Source organism: Calonectris borealis, chromosome 17, assembly GCF_964195595.1.
Source record: "Calonectris borealis chromosome 17, bCalBor7.hap1.2, whole genome shotgun sequence".
Classification (NCBI taxonomy): domain Eukaryota; kingdom Metazoa; phylum Chordata; class Aves; order Procellariiformes; family Procellariidae; genus Calonectris; species Calonectris borealis.
The window spans coordinates 17,071,472-17,092,804 of record NC_134328.1 but is presented as its reverse complement, the minus strand read 5'-3'; the positions used below and the strand labels follow the sequence as shown (position 1 = coordinate 17,092,804).

General features: G+C 59.6%; 2 protein-coding genes across 16 annotated transcripts in view; one reads left to right on the top strand and one right to left on the bottom strand.

Moving 5' to 3' along the window:
* TPX2 (TPX2 microtubule nucleation factor) overlaps positions 1 to 3,516 on the bottom strand; it is a 14,861-nt gene extending 11,345 nt beyond the window's left edge. For 2 of the 9 annotated variants that reach the window (XM_075166874.1, XM_075166875.1), the window contains exons 1-2: positions 3,135 to 3,278; positions 2,960 to 3,058 (exon numbers count right to left, since the gene is read on the bottom strand). The gene's annotated coding sequence lies outside the window, so the exon portion shown is untranslated. Of the gene's footprint in view, positions 1 to 2,201; positions 2,766 to 2,882; positions 3,279 to 3,432 lie in introns of those variants that run through there. The other 7 variants (XM_075166880.1, XM_075166884.1, XM_075166883.1 and 4 more) reach the window with 7 other exon arrangements.
* On the top strand, positions 3,455 to 21,333 carry BCL2L1 (BCL2 like 1). 7 transcript variants are annotated; one of them, XR_012676323.1, is made up of 5 exons: positions 4,317 to 4,457; positions 4,723 to 5,385; positions 8,573 to 8,771; positions 8,894 to 9,914; positions 20,846 to 20,934. XR_012676323.1 is itself a non-coding variant. In XM_075166890.1 (3 exons), the coding sequence occupies exons 2-3, from the start codon at positions 4,831 to 4,833 to the stop codon at positions 20,981 to 20,983; spliced, it is 693 nt and encodes a 230-aa protein (XP_075022991.1). In that variant the 5' UTR covers positions 3,455 to 3,611; positions 4,728 to 4,830; the 3' UTR covers positions 20,984 to 21,333. The 7 variants fall into 7 exon arrangements, 5 of the variants coding, with proteins under 5 accessions (XP_075022991.1, XP_075022989.1, XP_075022987.1 ...); XR_012676324.1 differs by lacking the exon at positions 8,894 to 9,914; XM_075166890.1 differs by lacking the exons at positions 4,317 to 4,457; positions 8,573 to 8,771; positions 8,894 to 9,914 and adding an exon at positions 3,455 to 3,611 and having other exon boundaries at positions 4,728 to 5,385; positions 20,846 to 21,333.

Sequence of the window (21,333 nt, the reverse complement as noted above, 5' to 3'; positions counted from 1 at the left end):
TTTCTTTGGAGTAACTACACTTTGGCACATTCCAGAAGAGTGCCTTGGCCTGGTTTAGATTAGTTAGCTTTGAAAAAGGATTAAGCTAAATTGGAACAAGCATTCCTATCCCAGAATAAGACTGATCCAACAGCAAGTGCAATAGGTATTTCGGAATAACTTCACACCTCGCTCTAATCCAAATTAGCTTAAAAACGCTGACACGATTCCATCACAGATGTGCTCAGTGTCTTTTTCTCAATGTAGTTGTTAATTTCTTGCCAAAAACATTTAGGCCAGACAAGGCTGGAGAGAAGTAACTCCAACAAGACCTATGCAGTATTGGCCTAGCTGCAGTATGTGAAACTCAGCACCAAGTGTGGCGTAAGGGAGCACAATTATGACCTAACCAAAAGAGACTCTTATTTTTAGAGCAGCAGCCCAGCACGGACTGATGGTCATCAGGCAATACAATAACAGCACCCACTGCCTGGGACAAAGGACCCTCCCAGCCATATGAGCCTTCGTGTCGGAGAGAGGAAGCAGAATTCCAAGATGAGAAATTAGAGGTCAGAAGGAGAGACAGTGGGGGGGTTTGGCTTTGGGGGAGCAGCAAGGGACAGACAGAATGAGGGTGCAGAGAAGATCTGTTCTTTCTTGCCACCTTGCAGTGTAATTCAATAAGCCCCTGGTCAACTTGAGACAACAGCTTATCACAATACACTGCTGGAGCTTCATAAGCTACAGGTGTTACTTACTCTAAATCCTAACAGGATCAGAAAGGGGAAAAAAAAATAGTACCAGAAGTCATCCTTGCTTTTCCCTGAGCAGGATTAAGTGAACACTTTTAACAAATTCTGAATCTACAGCTTCCCCTTCCTCTCTGGTGCTCCTCACTCAAAGCTCAAGTGTGCTTTTCCACAGCACAGAATCAACACGGAATTCATCACCCCAGGTACAGAACAGAGGCAACGCTGCTGTTCCATCATACAATACTCAAACTGGGAGACAAACTCTACACAGGCGAGAGATGAGCCCGCAGAGAGCTCCGCAGACCACCCCGACCTGCCGTCATTAGCCTACAGCAAAAGGAGGAGCGAGGTGCTGGAGCAGCAGCTTTTCTCCCGAGCAGCCTTTGCTCTGCTCACGGCAGCCCAGAGCCGCCTCCCTCCCAACAGCCCAAAATAAACAGCCCTGACATCTCATGCTCCGTAAGCGAGATCCCACAAGTTTTAGAAGACATGAAGATGGGACATTCTAAGAATAGCTGTTCAAGGAAAAGTAAATTATTTTTAGTCAGTATAACCTCAACTTATTGTTAGATAAGTTGAAGCTCCTCTAGTTTAAAAAAAGCGCTGTATAAAAATAGCTAACTTAATACCTTTTCTGTTGCTTAAGCCAGGTTTTGCCTGGTCTTCTTCCTTCCTTTTCCTAGGAAGCAGGATTTTGTTTGAGAAGTAACATCGTTTTTCTTAGCTCTAAAATTCAGATGCACCCTTCAGGTTTTGAGCAGCCAGTGTGAATGAAGATTAAAGGACACAACACAGCAGGCAGCCAGGTCCGTGCTGGCATTAGCAGGGCACGGCGCTCGGGGTTACGTTTCATCGTGAAAGGCACACGCCTCACGCCAGATTTTGGGACTGTTTGAACACTCACAGCTCAGCACGCAGCTTTATTTTACTCACGAGGCAGCTACCCCATCATAAGGCTTATTTCAGTACTGCGAACCCATCTGACGGGACGGAGCCTCCTGCCACGGCGGCTTCACCCGCCGCCGGCCTCCCCCAGCCCAGCTGCCCAGCCACGGGCTGGGCCCAGGCTCCGGTCCCTCCGCCCCACAGAGACGAGGCGTTTGCAATTAGCCCTCGGGGATCCAGGCCCATGCCACGGGGCTCCGGGTGCGAGCCTGCCCTCCAGCCACCGTGCCAGGCCACGGCAAAAGCGGCCCCGGACACGGGCTGAGCACCCGGAGCTGCTTTCCGCCTCCGTTTCCCAGCCGCGCCCTCGGGCCTCGCGGTGCTGCGAGGTACCGATACCCGGGCTCGGAGCAGGCCCACGGCCCAGCCGTATGCCCCACAGCCGGAGAGACCCGACGGGATCACGGGGAGGGCTACGGCCCAGGCCACCGTTACCGGACGGCATCTGTGAGGGAAGGGGGGAAGGTGAGGCGAGGCCGAGAGCCCCCCCGCGGTACCCGGTTACCCCCGCCCGGCCACACTCACCTCAGCACCGCGGCCGCCCTGCGCGGCGCCTCTACCCGCCGCCGTTAACGGATTTCAAACAGAGCTCGTCGGTCCGAACCAACCAATCAACGCCTAGGGCACGCCCTCGGTGCGTGTTGATTGGCCGGGCCGCCAGCAGAGTAGGGACCCGGATGAGCAAACCCCGCGCTGTTGAGCACTGCCCGCAAAGGCTGACGGGAAACGTAGTCCTCGCGCACCGCCGCACCACAGCCGGGGCTCAGACGCAAACCACAACTCCCACAACTCACTGCGCGGGGCGCGCCCGGCCAATCAGACGAGGTGGCGCTCTGAGTGTTGTTCGGTGGCGGCCTGTCAGCTGCCGGTAGGCGGGTCCCTCGGGCAGGGCCGGGCCCAGGAGCGGTGGCAGCAGGAGAGGCCGCGCCGCCCTGGTACCGCGGCTGTACCTTACGTGGTCGCCGGAGCGTCTAGCTTGAGGCTTTGAGTAAGCACGTAGCGGGCCTCTGCCTCTCTCCCGCCGCAGGCGTCCTCGATCAAGCACAGGCAGCCTACCTGCATCTCCACAGCCCTGCCTGAGTTCCTCCTGCTGCCCCTCTGACTGCCTGACCCAGGGAAGGCGGCTTCCACCACCCACCGCTTGCCGCGAGCACAGCCGGGCTCCCTGCTGCTGGGGGGAAGCGCCCTTTAGGCAACAGCACCTACCCCAAATCCTGCACAAAACTCCCCGTAGCAGCGAGAAGGGCTGACAGCAAGCTCTGCCGACGAGAGGGCCGACCCACCGTGCAGCAGCTGCCTTCCGCCGCCTCGACACTCTGCCCGGGTCAGCTTTCCCCTCACAGCTCCGCCGTGGGCGCAGCACTGCGCGCAGCAGTGGAGAACTGCGGAGACATGAAAAGATCACACGTTACGCCCGAACTGCCGTGAGGGGGACAGGCGGCCGTGGCTCTGCCGTACCCGCGGGGCAGGGGCGCAGGCCGGGGCACCGGGTCCGCCACGGCCCCGGCCGCCCAGGGGCCTGGCGGCGCCTCCGAGGCGCCGGCACAGCCGACAGGGGGCGCCAGAGCCCCTCTCTCCGCCCGGCAACTCCGCGCCTGCGCACTGGCACTAACCGCTCCGCGCAGGCGCCCTCCTCTCCCTCTCCGTCTAACGGACGCTCCCGCCCCGCCCTCCCCGCGCATGCGCGCCGCTCCCCGCCCAGCCGCGCAGCGCCGTGCGCATGCGCATCGCCCCCTCCTGCCCCCTCCCACCCTACCGCACCCCCCCGGCGCGGCCCAGGAGCGCGGCGGCCGCTTGGCGGGCGATGCGGAAGGAGCCCGGGGACTGCTGAGCGGGCCGAGGCCCGGCGGGGCTCCCGGCGACATTCGGCGTCGCTGCCAGCCGGGCCCGCGGGGCAGGGGCGGGAAGGACCCGGACCCTCCACCGGCCGCTGAGGTGAGGGGCGGAGTGGGGCAGGCCGTGAGCGACGCGCGGTTCAGCCAATAAGAGAGCCCACTTCCAGGCCCCGCCCCGCGGGGCTCTCCCGGCGGGTGATTGGCTGGCGAGTGAGGGGCGGGTGGCGTGGGCGCCGGCCTCGCGGGCGCCGTGTCGGCCCTCGTGCGCGGGCCCCGTGCTCGCCGCCCCGCCCCGCGCGGGTACGGTGGCCGCGAGGGGCGGTACGGTGGCCGGGGGGCAGGCCGCCCCCTGCGGCCCTCCCGCCTGCCGCCGCCCGCCGTGCCACCGGCCCGGCCCCGGCGGCAGCGCCTTGCTAACCGCAGCGAGTGACCGGAATCGCTCCCGTAAGAACGCAGCGCCGGGCGGCGGCAGCCCCGGGCAGGCCGTGCCCTGCGAGCCCGGCCCCGGTGGCGAGGACTCGCCGGTTTTCAGCCTTTTATCCCCTCGGCTCCCCTCCGCCTGCGGGGAGCGAGGGGCTTCGGGAGGGCGGGGGCTGCGGCTGCCGCCCACGGCGGGGCTGTGCACGGCGGCGCGCACGGCCGAGCTAACCCCCGGGGCAAGCGGGGGCTGCGCCGCCGTTACCGTCAAACCGGGCCCCGCACGGGGCTGCCGTAACCCTTGGGCAACGCTCCCGCTTCCGCCGGCCGCCGTTGGGCAACACCGGCGGAGGGGGCGGGGGGAGCCGGGCCCTTTAACGGGCGGGGCCGGGGGCGGTGCTGCCTCCGCCTCCGCGGCACTCCGGGACTGGCGGAGCGCGGCCGGGCCGGCCCGCAGCTCCAGCAGAGCGAGAGCCGCCTCCGCCCCGGCCCGGCCCGCAGCCGGCCTGCCAGGCGGTGCCTGCACCCGGTGAGACCCCGGTCTGGGGGCCGGGGACCGCTCGGAGCGAGCCTGGGGGGTCCCCTGGGGCTCGAGGGTGGTTTCCGGGGAGGGGGGCGTTGCAGTAGGTTCTCCGTGCGGCTTCAATCCGGTGGCCCTGAGTCTCGGCATAAAGCTGCGGGATGATCTCAGGCTAACGATAAGCTGTCGGTGTTAATGGCACGGGTGCATCTAAAAGCTGTAGCGTTAACCGTTTGTCTGCCTCTGTCCTCTTCTGCTGTTTGTCTGTGCAAAGGTCAGATGTTTCCATCGGTCGTGAAGAAGAGTGGAGTCGGGACCTGCTAAGTGCTGATCTGCTTGTGCTCCGGACCATGGACTCATTGAGGGCGTCCCAGGTGTGAAAATGTCCAGCAGTAACCGGGAGTTAGTGATTGACTTTGTTTCCTACAAGCTCTCGCAGAAGGGATACAGCTGGAGTCAGCTGGAGGAGGAGGATGAGAACAGGACTGACTTTGCAGCGGAGGAGGCCGAGATGGACGGCGTCCTCAACGGGAGCCCCTCCTGGCATCCACCCGCCAGCCACGTAGTGAACGGAGCCGCCGTGCACCGGAGCAGCCTCGAAGTCCATGAAATCGTTCAAGCAGCCGATGTGAGGCAGGCGCTGAGAGAGGCGGGGGATGAGTTTGAGTTGAGGTACCGGCGGGCTTTCAGCGACCTCACTTCCCAGCTCCACATCACCCCCGGCACGGCGTATCAGAGCTTTGAGCAGGTAGTGAACGAACTCTTCCGCGATGGAGTGAACTGGGGTCGTATCGTGGCTTTCTTCTCCTTCGGAGGAGCCTTGTGTGTGGAGAGCGTTGACAAGGAGATGCGGGTATTGGTGGGACGCATTGTATCTTGGATGACCACGTACTTGACCGACCACCTAGATCCCTGGATCCAGGAGAATGGCGGATGGGTAAGAACTCCTCTCCCCTGCCCGCGTCCTCCCTCGCTCCAGGCCAGCAGCGGTGCCAGTCAAACCAGAGCGCAGCTCCCTGTAATGTTTATGCATGTCCTAGACCTTGCAGGGAGATAAAGGGGCGCGTGGCCTTTCCCTCTGTGCTCTGCCCCAAGAGGGTCAGTCCGCCACGATGGCACAGTTTATGCTCAGACGTGTCCTTCGCCATCCCTGTTTCTTCTCCTTCTCCCTCAATGTTACGTAAAAGACCTGTTTTCCAAAAGCCTTTGGAAATCTAATGTCATCCAAGCTTGTTCTTCAAGCAGGAGCCCTTGCTCTCGGGCATGTTCCTGGTGTCATTTAACAGCAGGGAGTGGAGCTTCCTCCTCGCACAGAGCGCACAGTGCTCTGGCGGGCCGGCCTGCGGTCTGCCAGGGTAACAGCTACTTCTTCATTCTGGAGAGAGGACTTTGCCTTCTGCCGTGCTCACGGTGAAGCGAATCCCACAGCAGATCTCGGTGGGTGGGTGGGTGGGCTGCTGGGGCTGTCTGAGCTGGTGCGGTGGGAGACACGGCTGAGGTGGGGGCAACCTCTGCGCTGGGGAGCTGCTAAACCTGCAGCTGCTTCTTACTTGGCAGGGAGCAATGCTCCCAGCTGCCCCAGCAGCAAACCCCAGTACGCTTTCAGTGGTGAGGTATTAACATGAATAAGCATTTCTTCAGGAAGCATTCCTGAGATGCCGGGTCCGGCTGTGCGGTGCTGCCTGGGACTGCCAGCGGGAGGTATACGACCTACAGATGTCTGAGTTTTCTTTTTGCTTCGGCATCTTAGTGATTCCCTGCTGGTGTAACCTTTACTGGTGCCTACTGGAAAGAGTTCGTGCTGTCAGGCATTAGCATCTAAACGGCGGGGAATTGCCTTGCTGGGGAGCTAAGGCCTTTCAGCCCTCTTCATCTGGTAGTGCATCACCAGGCCCCTGCGTCTCGAGGAGGACGGAACCTTTGAGCCCAGCGGTGCGCTCTGCACCCTCCTGACAGAGGAGAGAGGAGAGGAGGAGCCCCGCGGAGCTCCCCAGCTCCTCGCGCCTGGCCGGCGATGCTGGGGACCCCGGAGAAGAGGGGGAGCGGGTGCACCCAGGGCGAGGGAGCGGGTTCACCCAGGGTGCAGGAATTCCAGGAATGTGGCCGCCCTGGGGCACTGCCTGGGTGGGGCTGCTCAGGCAGAGGAGCTTGGTTTCGATTAATAACCCGGGATCTGCTAGCCATTTCATCAGGCTGTATCTGGCCCATTAGCTCTCTCATCCTGCAGATAACCCTGGCCAAATGCTGAGTTCCTTCCCCCTCCCTCTGGCTTTGGCTTTTAAAGCCACAGATTAGTCTTGGAATTGAGTGATCAAATTGAGGTTTCCAAGCTAGTGTGGCTGTTGCTGTTAGTGACGGATTGGGCTGTATCCTGGAGACCTAGGCGATAATGCAATCTGATTTTTTGTAAATGAACTCTCTGGGGGATTTAGATTAAATCACTGGTGGAAAATCACTGGTCCCTGCTCGCGGGGAATGAAATACCTCCTCCCTCTGTTCCCCACCCCCAACCATCACGGTTAAGACTCTTCAATTTTTTTGTGTCTGTCTGTAAATTCATTGTTTGGAGCAAATATTTGTTCAACAGATTACAGAAGGGTCAGGACTCCTCTCTATCTGACACGCCCACCAGCTCTTGCTTTGAAGATTGCCGTTCACCGCGTTTCCCACCCAGGGGAACAGCCTTGCTCTCTTCTTCTAACCTTGAACGGGGCTTCTGGGGCTTCTAACTTCACTGCTCAGGCTGTGCTGCTGCCCGGGCTGTGCCGGTAGCTGAAGGGGAGCCGGGCAGGGTGGTGAAGGCCGTAGTGGGGGGGATCCCACCCCACCAGCCACCAAAAAAAAGGGCTGGGCAGTGTGGCTGCTGCCAGCCTGTGGCAAACCCTGACCAGCGCTTGTTTGACGTCTCCGCTGTAGCTTTCCTCCGTGCTCAGGTTTCACCGTGTCCCTTCTCGGGGGAGGCAGCCGTGCCTCTCCATGCGAAGGGATGGCACGGTGCAGCGGTAGCACAGGGGCCATAAGAGCTCCCGAGTGCCTCACGCCTGGGGCGTGCGTGGGGATGCTCTGCTTTGCTCTCACGCGACTCCAGCTGCAGGGAGAAAACTGCTGGCCTGCTGCCAGCCCTCCCTGCAAGAAGAGAGTGCCAGCCTGCCCTTGCTGTGACGGAGCGGTCCCTCTCCTGCCGCCCTGTTTGCACAGGGAGCCTGTTTGGTGCATCTGAGCTGTTAGAGCCTGTCCCATGCAAACAAAGCTCTACCGAGAGGTGCAGCAGGCAGGTCCCGGTGAGAGGGATGCAAGTTCTGGCAGGCCTGCTTGGCAGGGACCAGGTGGTTTGCATTTTGGAGCAAGGCAGCACTTCTCTTCCTGGAAAGCCCCTCCGAAAGAGGGAAGGAGCGCAGCTCCATCACAAGTGTCACAGAGCCTCGTTGCGTAGGAAGCTCTGTTTCATTCCCTACCAGTGGAACAAAGGCAAGTGTAGGATGGCTACAGGGTGCAGGTTTGCCTTTGGAGGGGCCTATGAAGGCTGCTGTGTGCTGAGCTGTAGCAGTTTTCTTGAGAAACCGTTTTTTGAGGCGAGGGGGAAATGGCAAATGTCGCTACGTAGTGTTAACATGGGTGTATTTTGTCACGTTTACTGGCCCTGCCTTGGTTTGCCCTCCTCTCCGCAATCTGGCACTGAGAAAACAAACAAGAACAACTGAGGGGGGCATTTAATAACCAGCCAGAAGAAAGCTGCTGCCTTAGTGAGCCGTCAAAACCAAAGAGGAGGCTTTCCTGAGGCAGTTGCTTTGGCTAAGACCAGATTCCACTGGCTGTGAAGCTCAAACAGTGATCCCAGTGGGGATTGGGAGGTGGGGGGGGAGAAATCTGGTGAGTGGGAACACAGTGGGGGGAAGCGCAGGGTGAGCGGGAGAGGGCCTGGCAGGCAGAGATGGACTGACCGTGCCGAATCTGTTTGAGAAAGGAAAGTGAGCAGTAGTTCCTGCCTGGCTGTGACCCTCCAGTGGATGACAGCTTTTCTTTCAGGGTTAAATCTACGTTCAGGGTGAGGTTTAAAGAGGGTGTTCTGTGGGGGCTTGGAGGTAGATCTGTGGACATAGCGGCAAGAGGTTTCCTGTTTGCAGGGTGTGTGGTGGGGACCAGCGTGAAGGGTCTGTGCTGGGCCAGGACTGAAAGCAGACAGCATCCTTGTCACCAGTCTGTGACATCTGAATCCCAGCAAGCTGGGCTAGGCTGAAGGAGGATGGACTGTTTCCCGCGTTGGCTCTGTGCATCCCGGGCTCTCAGCCGGCCCTGGCTGCGCAGGGCTCGGTGTGCCAGGAGGTACGTGCTGTGTTTCTCTGCGGTGGACTGGAAGCTTGTGGTTCTGTTTGGGGAAAACCCTTAGAAGATGTCAATATAGCAAGCTCATTTTCTATCTTTTTAATTTTTTTCTTGAATGATAGGAAATGACTCAGCCTGCGTCATATGACAGAGTGCAGCTGGGATTTCGTCCTGTGCTCTTGCTCCAGCCTTCTCAATGGTTTCAGGTTGAGGGCTAGCCTTCGATTCTCAGCTCTTCAGAAATGCTTTTTGGCCCTGTGCCATTGCCCAGGTATCCTGCACAAGCCTTCCCCGCAGCCACCGCATTATCTAGCTGATCCCGGGTGCCCCAGGATCCTCAGGCTTTGTCGGTCCGAGCTTTTTGGGCAGCATGAGATAAGTGCAAGTTTGAATTCTGCCGCTGTTGTACCCTGAGACCCAGAGAGGAGCACCGTGCTAGGTGTGCACGGCACGTGTGGAAGGGCCACACCGTAGGGGGAACGCAGCTCCCTCTGGGGTGAGCGCTGTTTGCCAAAGCTCTGCCGTTTTGAGTGTTAACACACTGGGTTTCAGGGATGCCCTGGCGCTGCTAATCCCATTTGAGATCGCAGCCATCGGTTTCACTTGCTGGCCAACAGGCAGCAGAGCTGGCTGCAGGAGGTGACTGTGGATAGCCAAGGCCGCGCTCTGCTGTCCTAGAGATGAATCCCAACCAGTGGTCTGCGAAGCTTAGCTGGGCTATCGCTTTTCTATTTTGTCCTCTGTACAGTCTGGATCCCTTGTAGCTGAGATGATGCCCCCATTGTCATCACCTGCTTGGGATGAAAAAAAGTACTCCTTCCTGCCAGCTGAGTCCCCTCGTGTCCCTTCGCAGTACTGGGTGTTCCTCCCTGGCTGTGGGAACTGCCTGCTTGACGGTCGCTGCCGGCAGGTTCTTGGCTCGGGCTGTCCTGCCTGGCGCGGCCGTCCCAGGTAGCTGTATCCTCGCCGGCGGCTGCAGATCTGGGCTCAACGTGCAGATCCCTGGCAGCTTCTCACCCTGCCTGCGACCTGGGAGGCTTTTCTGCAGTGCTCTCCAGGAAATACCATTGGAATGACTTCCACTGCAGCTTCCTGCCCGGCCCGCAGCAGCATTCCTGCCGCTAGACCGAGAACGATGCAGAGGCGAGTTTTCAGAGCTTTGCTCTTCGCCCCGTTTACTCGGTTCTCCTTCTTTGGGGCCCTGCCTGTTTTCCTTGCTGCCTCTCGGTGTGTGGTGCAGTTTGATTACGTTCCTTAGATCTGTGATTAGAGCAGGTGCCTGGAAGGCAAAGCTCCTGCCCCTCGCTGGCTGTGGCTCAGAGCAGCCCACTTAACCCTGTGGTCTTTCAGCAAAAGGGATAGCGTTTCCTTCCCTCCCAGGGGAGCCACTGGGAACTCAGATTTGTAAAGCACTCTGAGGTTCTTTAATCCGAAGAACGGAGTGTCATTTAAAAAAAGACCTGTGAAATAATTAACAAACTGTTTCTTGCTGCCCTGTGTTGACAGCTGCTCTCGGTAATGTCGGTCTTCCTGATCATCCTGCTCCTCTCTGAAACTGGAGCTGGGTCCCCTGAGCGCTGCCCAGGGTCTGTCCCCTTTTCAGCAGCACTGGGGTGTCCTTCTGCAGCAGAAGGGGTGGGAGGGAGCAACATGCTCTCTTTTCCCCTGTGGAAGCTGCAGCTTTCTGTACGCATCTGGGGTGCTGCACCTGATTTCCATGGAGCTCCTGTACGGTTTGTGTATGTGGTTTACCCCCAGAGCGGCGATACGCCTGCGGCCCACACTGGGTACAGGCTGAATGGTGGTGCGATGCTTCGAGGCCTTTGCTTAAGCTTCTCTCCTTTGATTTTTACCAAGCTGCTGACGGCTGTGAGGACAGCCCCATCTTGACGCTACAGGGAGTATTTCTCTAGCAGCTCTTTCCCCACTAACTGTGAGGCCAGAGTATTCCCAGGAGGAGCTGGGGGAAGGGATGGATATCAGTTGTAGAAATGCGGCAGACCTGCTGAACCGAGAGGTGAGGGATTAACGGTGGCTTCTGCCGTGGGAGCAGAAAGGGGCTGGGGGCGGCTGCTCTCTCCCCTCTGGTGACACTGACAGCGGGCGGGATGTTGACCTACCTGCTGGCTGATTCAGTGCGGAGGTATGCTCTGCGGGGCTCTGCCTCTGCCTGGCAGGAAGGCAGCGAAGCTCTCCTCCTCCACCCTCCCGAGAGGGATGTTACCCTTAAACGCTATTGTTCTGAGCAACTAAAGATTAACGCAGATAATGGAGGCATGAAAGGGAAGCGGTGTCCCTCGGTGCCACGGCACTCCTTCGTTTGCTGCCCTGGCCTTGGACAGGGAAACCGCTCCTCCTCCCTGCTCCCACCTGGAAGGATGTGCAGAGGGGTGTTTGGTGCAAGATCTCTCCGAAGTCTTGCTCCTAATCGTCCTTGGGATGCCAAGGGCTTAAGTTAGGGGACGTGCTTTCTAGAGACGTGCAAGAGCTCTCCCCGCGGTGCTCCCGTGGAGGGGGGCGCGAGGGCTTTGCTGGGTGCACCGGGGCAGCCTCAGGGTGCGGGTTGGCCCTCGCCACGTTCAGGTGGGGAGAAGGGTTACTCTTTGCCACAGAAGCAGAACAGCCCGGCAGAGCGAGGGGGCAGAGGGCTGCCGGGAGGCAGAGCCGTTAGCAGATGGCTCCAGCTGGGCTTACCGGGGAGCAGGTGTGGGTTTCGGGAGGCAGCCTTTTAAGAGAGATGTCAGTTTTGAATCCAGGAGGCTCAAGGGGCTGAGCCGTGGCTGCCATGACTTGCATGCTGGGGAGCTGTGACCTAGTTGTGCTGTAGAAATGCTCGTTTTATTTTTTATTTTTAGGTATTTTGCTTATTTTATCCTCATGTTTAATTTAGTTAGCAAAAAAAGAAAAAGAATCCGAGGGCTGAGCAGTGCTGGGAAGGGCTGCCTGCAGGCGGGAACGCCCGCTGCAGCTCCTCGGTGCAGCCAGCATCTCTCCAGCCCCCGTGTCTCCTCTCGGACACGTGCTCACGTGTACCAGCCCAGTGCTGTCTCTCAGGATCTCTTTAATGGGAAACCCAGTGCACTCAGCGCTGCTGCCTGCCTCCGGGGTAGCAAGGGAGGGAGGAGCGGGATCCAGAGCATTAACCAGAGAGGCTCCCGTGGCCACTGGGACTGTTTGTACGTTGTGCTGTAACTGGTCTGTTTTCCCTCTGCTACTGGGAGCATGGCGTTTCAGCAGGCTTTGGGCTGGTTACTCTCTCGACCACTGCTTACCCCTGCATTTACACAGCGTGCCCAAGGAAGGGTAATAGGCTGTATCTGCGAAGAGGGAAGTTTCAGGGGTCTGTGCGATTCCCTTGGGGAGAGCTGCTTGAATTTATTGCATTATCCTCCTTCCTGCTCAAGCTTGTGTTTCAGCTGTGTCTGCAGACGTAGCTTCTGATTTAAGTAGATCCAATTAGTAGCTAGCTTCTGGCTTCAGTATCCTGCTCGGGGAGATGAGCCCTGGAGATGAGGAGCCTCCGGTGGGAGTGGGGCTGGGCTCAGCCTTTCTGCCCCGGCTCCTGATCCAGGATGGGCCCGGAGCTCCCCAGCTCGCAGCCCCAGTCCTGAGCTCAGGGGGAAACTGAGGCAGGTGTCCTCTGCTCTGTGCTCCGCCTGGCTGAGAACAAAGAGCAGGCAGGTTCTCCCTGCCTGTACCACTGCCAGCCAGGTGCTCTTAAGACTGAAATCAAATACTCCAAAACGTGACAACTTGGCAGCGGGCAGGGCTTTGAGCAGGAGCGGGGGCTGCTCATGCCGGGGGGTGTGCGAGGGGCCAACGGGCAGAGCTGTGCAGGGACCTGTCTGTTGGGGGTAGGACTGTGCACCGGAGGGGAGGGAGCTGCTGGAGCTGGCTGCTTCCCGAAGGAGCGTGGAAGGGTTTTCTTCTCTGCTGGAGGGTGAAGGGCTCTTCGGGAAGCTCAGAGAAGAGGCCTAGGCTGGCACGGAGCTGCTTTGGTTTGAACGCAGCTAACGCCACGCTCAGGTGGAGCGGGACAGCTGTCTGCATCACTTCATTAGTTCTCCAGACAAAACTAGTCCCATTTGCACATCTCTCTGGCTTTTGCCTTCATTGAGGCTGAGGAAGGCTGGGGACGCTATGAGCGTCGTGCAGGGAGCACGGCTGGCAGCAGTACGTGACATTACTCGGTGTGTGTAACTCGTGGCGAGCTGGCTCAGGGTTTGGGCTGGGATGTGGGAGCTGGGCGTGTATGTGGCCCTGGGTAGTGCCTGGGTGACATACGACTTATGTATGGAGAAAATGAGGTGTTGCTACCTGTAAATCAGCCATCGTAGCAGTGTTGCAAGTGCTTCCATCCTGTAATGGTATGGCTCACCAGTGTATTAAACTTGCCAGAGAGCTAATATCTTTTATTAGAGCAACTGACCTCATTTAGAAGCTTCCAGTGCACCAGCCAGTGATTATTTCATGCAACAACACGTATGGAGGAGCCGAGGGCAGAGCACAAAGTCTCCTTCTCGTGCTGCACTGCTCTCCCCCGCGTTTGCTGCATCAGCTGCCTACTCTGCTTCCTGCCCTCAAGTCAGCAAGGATTTTGCTAAAAGGGACTTTGTGGCCTGAATCATTTGAGATTTCATGTGGACTAACAGGAAGTGAAAACAGAATGAGCACATCTTCCTCCTCTTCCTGCACCTCCACCCTTTCCCCTTTTTCATTCAAGTGGCATGTAAGAATTGCAGCAGCCTCGTGAGGCGCTGGGGCTGAAGTGGGAAGTGGTGAGGCTTGGCCAGCGTTCCTCCGGGATGCTGGAGGACGAGTGGCTTGAGGCAGGAGAACCGGGCGGCCCTTCCCCAGAACCCATCTCCCCTGGGAGCCGTCCCTGCACCCAGCCTCGCTCGCTCGGGCTCTGGTGATGCTGCCGTTCCCTGCAGGGTGGGTTTGGGCTAAGGCTGGCGGTGTGGTTGAGGGCAGGGGAGAGCCGTCGGCATTGCACAACTCAGCCCCTGGATAGGAGGGAACGTGGCTCCCCAGCCAGGCACGCATGAGCGCAGCACGTCTCCTCGGCGCAGGTTTCCCCACAGTTACACAAGGGCACGATTGCACAGGAGCTGTGACGTCTGGGAAAAGCAATGACAAGGTGAAAATTGAGCTTCGTTCCCCGGTGCTGGGGACCCTGCCGAGGCGCTTGTCCGGTGCAGCGAGCTGGCCGCGGCACTCGGGCTCCCCGGCCCCACAGGCGGCAGATAACCGTGAAATTAAAGCAGGAGTCTTCCCCTGCCCCCTGAGCGTGCCCCTCGCACAAAAGGCAGGCAGGCTGCTCTGCCTGCCGGGGCTCAGACACCATCTGTCCGGTGGGGAGAAGCATCAGAGAGACCGTCTTTCCTCGGACTATTCCACTTAATGCCCTTTGGAAAACAATCCCATTCCCAGCAGGTGCTAATCTCTTGAGTGGATCCGGCTCAGCCAATGTGTTCTTCGCTGTGCCTTTGTACCGGAGCCTTGTCGCCTGCCAGCCGTCCCGCTGCCAAGCGCGCCCGACGCCGACCGGGGCTTCGGCACCTTCAGGAGTCCTCAGCCCGGTTAGTTCTGGGAGAAACCCTGATGAAAGATGGATGCAAGTAGATTAGTCATTCGCACCGTCTCCTGCTTTAATACACATGAATGTTTCAGCAGATTTCTGGAACGGAGAGCACAATTCCTTGCTCTCCATCTCCTGCTGTGTGCAGCGGTCTCCCGGGGCAGGGACGGGGGTTACAGCTGTCACCGAAGCCCCTTTCATGTATTTGGAAAATGCTGAAATTGTGCTGAATGGTGTGGGGTTATTGCAGGTTCCCTGGAGCTGGTGATGAAACCAGTTTGACAGGAGGCTGCCGCGGTGAGGATTAGGGCTGGAATGTGCTAGTGAGGGTTTGTTTCTGGTTAGAAAAGAGCTGGCCCTGGCCCTCCCTAGGCTGAAGCCCCGCAGGTTTGTTGGGCTTCGGGCTGAGGCCCCAGGGGTGGCCTCCCCGCGGTCCCACCACGGGCTGCAGCCCGGCGGCTCGGTGTGTGGCGAGGTCGAGGAGAGCGAGGCCGGGGATGTGCTTATTTAATTAACCCTTTTGAGTTTATGTCTGCGTCCCTCAGGGTCGCAGGTTTCTCTGCATGCAGGGCCCTGGAGCTTGGGCAGGGGCAGAACCGCAGCACCCGCAGCACTCCAGCATCTGCAGCACCCCCGGCGCCCACTCCCAGGGCAGGAGAGACGGGGGAGGCAGCGGGCGGGTGGCATTCCCTGCCATTGTCATGGAGATCAGCAGCTGCTTCCCTGGAGGTCACTATTTGCATAACAGTTAGAGCTGGGTCTCTGGAGCATTTGCACCTGCAAGCGGGCTATCCCCAGAGCCCCTTCCCCTCCCCATGTCCCCAGAGCCCCTTCCCCTCCCCATGTCCCCAGAGCCCCACCCCATCCCGAGCCTGCCCAGGGTGCTGACGGGGACCAGAGGGATGAAGCTGGGATCTGGAGAAGCTCCGAGACCTCTGCCGCGGCTGGCAGGTTTCCTTGGCATGATGCGCCTGAGGCGGGGGCTGACGTTGACCTCCAGTCCCGATGCTGCAGGCAGTGCTGTGTGACTGGCGCTGGCACGCTCGGTGTCCCTGCTGCTTTCCTTTAGGGCCTGGGCTTCAGACAGGGCGGGGGGTGGTCAGGGCCACACATGGATGCAGTGCCTGGGGGAGCAGGGCGGAGGGAGGACCTCCAGGATCTCTTCCACTTTCATAGCGTGTAGGGACCGGCCGAGCTGTGTTTACGGGATCCTAGTGGCAGCCTTTGGGAATACTTATGTTTTCATTTTTTTCTGAAAGATCTCAGCTGCCTTTTCCCCCTGTGCTTCACCTCCAGGTTCGCATATGCCAGTCCCATGTGGTGAGCTGGCAGCCCAAAGGGGCTCTGGGAGCAGGTTGCTGTCGATGCAGGGCTTTGTTGTGGTCTGCGCTGAGCTGCTGCCTTTCTTTTTCCATGCTTGTCTCGCTGCTCAGCACAAAACTGTTCCCAGCATCTCATTAACAAATGTCTGGTCATCCAGATGACTCCACTCCTGGCCAGCGATTGGTGTTAGACCTCTTAGCAGTAACACAGCTGTAGTTACGGCGAAGGTATAACAGAAACAGCCTTGTTTTCAAGTGAAACATTGCCTCGTGACGAGAATGCCTGGATTGGGAGTCAGATGCTGTGGCTCACGCTGCTGGCTTGTATGCAACGCTAGGGAAAGCACTTAACCTCTCCACACCTCTGTTGATCTGTCTGGGAACAATGCTGACTTCTCCAAAACCTCCTGCAGGATTACCAACTAATTTTTGGTAAAACACGTTAAAATCCTTGGGTGGGAAGGGCTTTTGTATGTGCGGAGCTGGTTGCTGTGGGTGTCTCTCTCAAAGACAGGCTGGCTGGGAGTCGGGGGTGTAGCTCCTGCTGGAGGCAGAGTCCCTGTGTCAAAGTCGGACCAAGTGCCACTGGTTCACTATGAATAGTCCCGGTAGAGCCTGTCTCGTCTCTGCTGGTTTTCAGAGCTCACACTTCAGAGTATGGCTGTCTTGGTGACCTCCATACCCTTCACCTCCCCGTGCAAGGGGAGCTTTGAGCACCCAAACTCTGCTCTCCCCAGCAGCCGCCACCCTCCCCTTCCCGCTCTACCCCTGGCTCACAAGAGACCAGATGGGGATTCTTTGCCCACATTTGCTTCCTTCACCTGCCCTCGTGGTTCGGTGTGGCTTGCTGAATCCTCTTTCCCCCAGTGTTGGGGCTTATCTTGAAAGAGGAACCCGCTCTGCTCTGCTCGCCCTGAATGGGATCTAGCAACTGCTCTCCCTCCCACTCGGCCGGGGAGCTGCTTGGGCAGTGCTGGTGAATGAAACCAGCTGAACCTCTGGGAAGAGGTGAAACTTCGGGTCTTCCCCTTCCCGTTTCCAGGCCAGGATGTGAACGCTGTCTCAGCCAGACCTCGTGCCTGATTAATCTGCTCTCCCACCTGAGACTTTGGGTGAGAGCACTTTGGGTCAGACCTGCTCTTCTTCTCTCCCTACCGCAGTGCTGTTATCGTCACTGGGCAGCGTTTAAATGGCTGCTGCGACCCCCCCCCCGGCGGCAGGCTGTGGTTTGGGGCACTGCAGGTGTCTCGAGAGCCTTTGGCACTGTAGAACCTGCCTGCCCCTGCTCTGCACCGGTGGAGTCTGGATCTCCAGGTCCTCTGTCTCCTGCAAGCAGCACGTGCAGCTGGGGGGAAGTCCCCCCCAGCAAGTGCTCGTTTAGGCTCCAGCAAGAGTTGTGTCTTCCCCAGCGCTGGGGGAGGAGAGGTGAAGCCTGGGGATTGCCTTTTGCGTAGCATAAGCTCTCGCTGCTTCCTCATCGCCTGCCCCAGAGCATCCTCCTCTCGGACGTGTCTGTCAGCCGGGATGGGGAAGGGGATGTGACGGGTGTTCGGCGGTGGAACAGCCTGTCCTCGGGTGCAAGAGGCCCACGGGCGTGCGGAAAGGGCGGTTGAGACACTGACGTGCTGTTGCTACCATAGTCCTTGTGATCGACTCAGGAATTCCAAATATTTCCTCTCAGATAAAGGTGACTGGGGGAGGCCAGAAATATCTGGACGTGTCTGGGCAAGCCTGAGATCCCAAACACCAGGCCAGAGAGGTCAGAATCGATACTGGGAGTGCTGGGCTTCAGGTGCAGAGCGGCCGAGGCCCGGGGCGGTGTGGGAACAGAGCAAGCTGCCTTTCCCTAACCTTCAACCCAGCCCTAGGACGGGGAGGGAGGACGCTCCTGCCTGTTTTCCCACTGCCCCTGGTCTGGGATCGCCATTCCCAGGGGACACATCTGGGATCACAGTTGTGCAGGGACCGAGCTATCGCAGCTCCTGGGGACGGTTTCCCCAAGGAAGGGCAAGGCACTCTCTGCTCCCGTGTCCCCTGCGGCCCCCAGCTGCGTCTCCAGCAGCTGCTGCTCCGTTCCTGGGGGAAGGAGAGGGGATCGCGTCCCCCCCCTGCCCGCGCGGGGCTCTTGTCGTGCTCTTCTCCGTCTGTAGCACCCGATAGCTCTCGGTTCACCGTATGCCATTTATCTCTTGTTCAGCAAACACTTCCTTTTCTTAGAAGTAAGGGCTTCAAAACATGCTTCTTGGAACTGCCTTTCTCGGTGGCACATACCATCAAAAAGGCAGCGCGGAGGCTCGGCTGCCAGCCCTCCCCGGCTCCCTGCCCAGGCTGTGGGGGCCCTCTCCTGGTGCCTGCCCCGCTGCCAGCCCTGCGGAGGGGCTGGGTGACTGCACGGCCCCTTCCAGCTCCGCACCCTCCCTCGGGAAGGTGGGGACGTCCCCTCCCATGGGTCAGGAGGAGCCTGCGGAGGCGCGTGGGGCTCGGTGGGCAAGCCCTACTGAATCCCTGGGCAAAGTGGCTTTTTCTGGGGAATACATCACGAGGGGTGCAGCCTCCTTCCCCTTGCTGAGCACTCCCGCAGCATCGGGGGCTGTGGGCGTGCGACAGGGACGTGCCTCCGAGGGAAGGACCTTCCCCGGGGTGCAAGAGCCCTGCTACAGAGGGATGTTTAGGGGTGGTGGAGGCACTCCCCAGCTGGCGTTTTTGGACAAGCCCATGCCTTCTGCCCCGGTTCCCCTGTGCCCTCCGTCCCTGCCAGCCTGCTCTCGGTTTGCTGCCGCTTGCCGTGCTCTGTCACTGCTCCGCTGCTCATCACCACCTATCAGCAGAGGGATTTCCTGTGCCGTAATTAAAAATATCCCCTCCCTGGGTTTGGGCTCTCCTCCCATCCCTCTCCTGCAGCACATCACTGCCTGTTTCCGTGCTCTTCCTCCTGGGCGAGCGGCTGGGCAGAGGGGCTGGCAGCGAGCAGCAGCCCTCACCTTTCTCCCTGGACAGCACCTGCATGTGAGCTGCCGTCCTGCCTGTTCCTGCGGGGCCGGGATGCAATACTACACCTCGGCGGAGCCCGCACCAGCTGGCAGGCCCAGTGGGAAGCGAGCTGCCTTCTGCCGCTCTGTGCAGGTGGCGGGCGTCACGGGGACGGTTGTCACATCCCTGAAGAGGTCTCTGAGTGATGCGGCAGCAGTGACGTGCCCCGGGATGAGTTAGCAAAGTCCCAGCACCCTGCCCCCAGGTCTGCTGATACCTCCTCACGATCGAGGGGGTGTGAAAGGCAGCCCGGGATGATGAGATGCTGGGGACGGTGTTTGGTGGAAGGCAGAGAAGAGCTTTGGTGGGGCAGAGGCCGGTGCTGAGGTGCACAGCTCACCTGGGTGGTTGTTCAAGTACCTGATCCCCCGTGGGGGGGAGGCCTGTGGCCGAGAAGAGGGACACAGCCCGGCTCCCTGGGAGCGAGCGTGCGTGTCTGTTGGGCGCCTTGCTGTGAAAAGCTGTGTGTGGGCTTGCTGGTGTGTGTGTGTCAAGGCGAGGAGATACCCTGCAAGCTGTGACCATGCTGGGGCTGTTTTGGGGGAGCCAGGGGCTGGCACCATGTTTCCATGAGCGATGGAGAGGCACCTGCCTAAAGACCCTCTCGATCCCAGCCGTCATTTGGGCACCAAACCACCTGCAGGTCCTGTGGCAGCGGTTGCAGCTCATCACAGGCCGTGGGGAGGCGTGGGAGGCAGCTTGCAGGCAGAGCTGCCAGACCCAGGCAGGCAGGGATGCCGCCCCTGCCTCCAGGGAGGCCGTGGCAAGGCGTGACACAAGCACAGCGTCAGCCACGCTTATCTCTGCTTTCCCAGAGCAGCCGGGTTACTGGAACTGCATTCACTTATCAGGGAACAGGAGACCTTGCTGGGAAGATGGGCTCGAGGTGCAGCAGCATCGAGCCCCTGCTGACGCCGAGCTGCCCGTCGCTCCGAGCTGCTGGCGATCCCTGAGCTCGCAGCTCCAGCTCCCTCTAGCCCCGGTGCTTCTGCTCAGCCCTGATAAACCTGGGAGCTGCTGGAGCGCAAAGTTCCCTGCTTCGTGTAGCCTGCCCGTGGACCGCTCCTTCCTTGCAGTGCGTGTGGCCCGGGGACCCGAGCAGCTATCGTCACGGTGGTCCGAGGTCCCTGGGTGCCCAGGGGAGCAGGAGGGGTGGCATCATGCCATGGGGGTGCTGCATGGGCGCAGGGGGCAGACATGCTCTCTGAGAGCCTGTTTTTGGAAGCGGTTCAGCTCTGGTGGTCTTCTCTCTCTCTCTCTCTGCCCTCCATCTCCCCCAGTCCAGGCCATGGCCATGTGTCCCCAGCCCGTCACACGCCTCCCTTGGAGGGAGAGGGGCTGTGGCCGTTTGCGGCACAGTGGCTCTGTTGAAATCTGCCCAGCTCTTGCTGCTGCTGGAGATGAAGGACTGGAGGCGGCCGGCTCGGACGAGCTGGGCCGGAGTGACTGCATTCCTGGCTGGGCCTCATGCTTGGCCCACTCTCCCGAAGCCCGGGGGAAGGCAGGAGTTTTGTGACCCAGAATGTCTGCCTTCGCCCCAGGGATTCACGAAATCTGGATTGTGCTGCAGAGTAACCTGCAATGGCCAGGACACGGGAGTGCTTGTCTTGCCGGGATGCGGCAGTGAGGAGAGGGAGGTGGGAGGCTCTGCTTTGGACGCAAAAGCGGCAGGGGGATGAGCAGTGTGGGCTCCTGCCGCAACCGTGGGCACCAACCCTGCTGCTGCTCCCCCAAGCCTCGGCCGTGGACTAAAGCCCAGCGTTTTCCTGCTGCAATGATTTCTATCACACTTCGATGCTAATTTTAGAGTGCCTAGAGCACGTGGTGCATCTCCTGCCCTGCCCGCATGGTATCCTCCTTGCAAATCCTTTCTGGCGTCCACTTCTCTCATGACTGGTCCTGTGCTTCCCCCATCGCCCTCTGTGCGTGATTCAGAGCAAGGAAGCACAAGGCGTCTGTCATCCGCCCCGTCCGCACCACCGCTTTCCTGCCGGCAGGAGCCCGGCAGCCTTCCTGCCGCTTCCCACTGCGTCTTCCCCTCCGGATCACTCTGTGGAGGAGGAAGGAGCCCCAGAAAGCAGCAGAGAGGGTCTCTGTGCTCGGCTGCCAGCCCTCTGCTCACTGCTCCTCTCTTCCCACAGGAGCGGTTTGTGGACCTCTACGGGAACGATGCTGCTGCCGAGGTGAGGAAGGGCCAGGAGACCTTCAACAAATGGCTCCTGACCGGGGCGACGGTGGCAGGAGTGCTTCTGCTGGGATCCCTGCTGAGCCGCAAGTGACCCGCCGCCGAGCCCCCCGTCGCCAGGACGGCTGCGCCCTCACCGCCACATCCACTACACTCCGCTCCCGAGCACCGTCACCGGCGCGGGGGGCAGCCCCTCCGCCTCCCGGGCGAGCGCCCCGCTCCACGGAGCTTTCTCCCTCGTGCCACCAGCTCCTTTTATCGTAGCCCCTCTTATTTACCGTTCCGTTGTGTTTTAAAGGCGCTGAGACCAATGCAGCACTTCAGCCAACAGCTCCCAGCGCTGGGGAGATCCAGGCAGCCGGGGGGAGTACTGGCTAGAAGGTGTCCCAGCCCTGCAGGGTCCTCTAGATCACTTTGAAGAGAATAAACAGACTTATTTTTGCA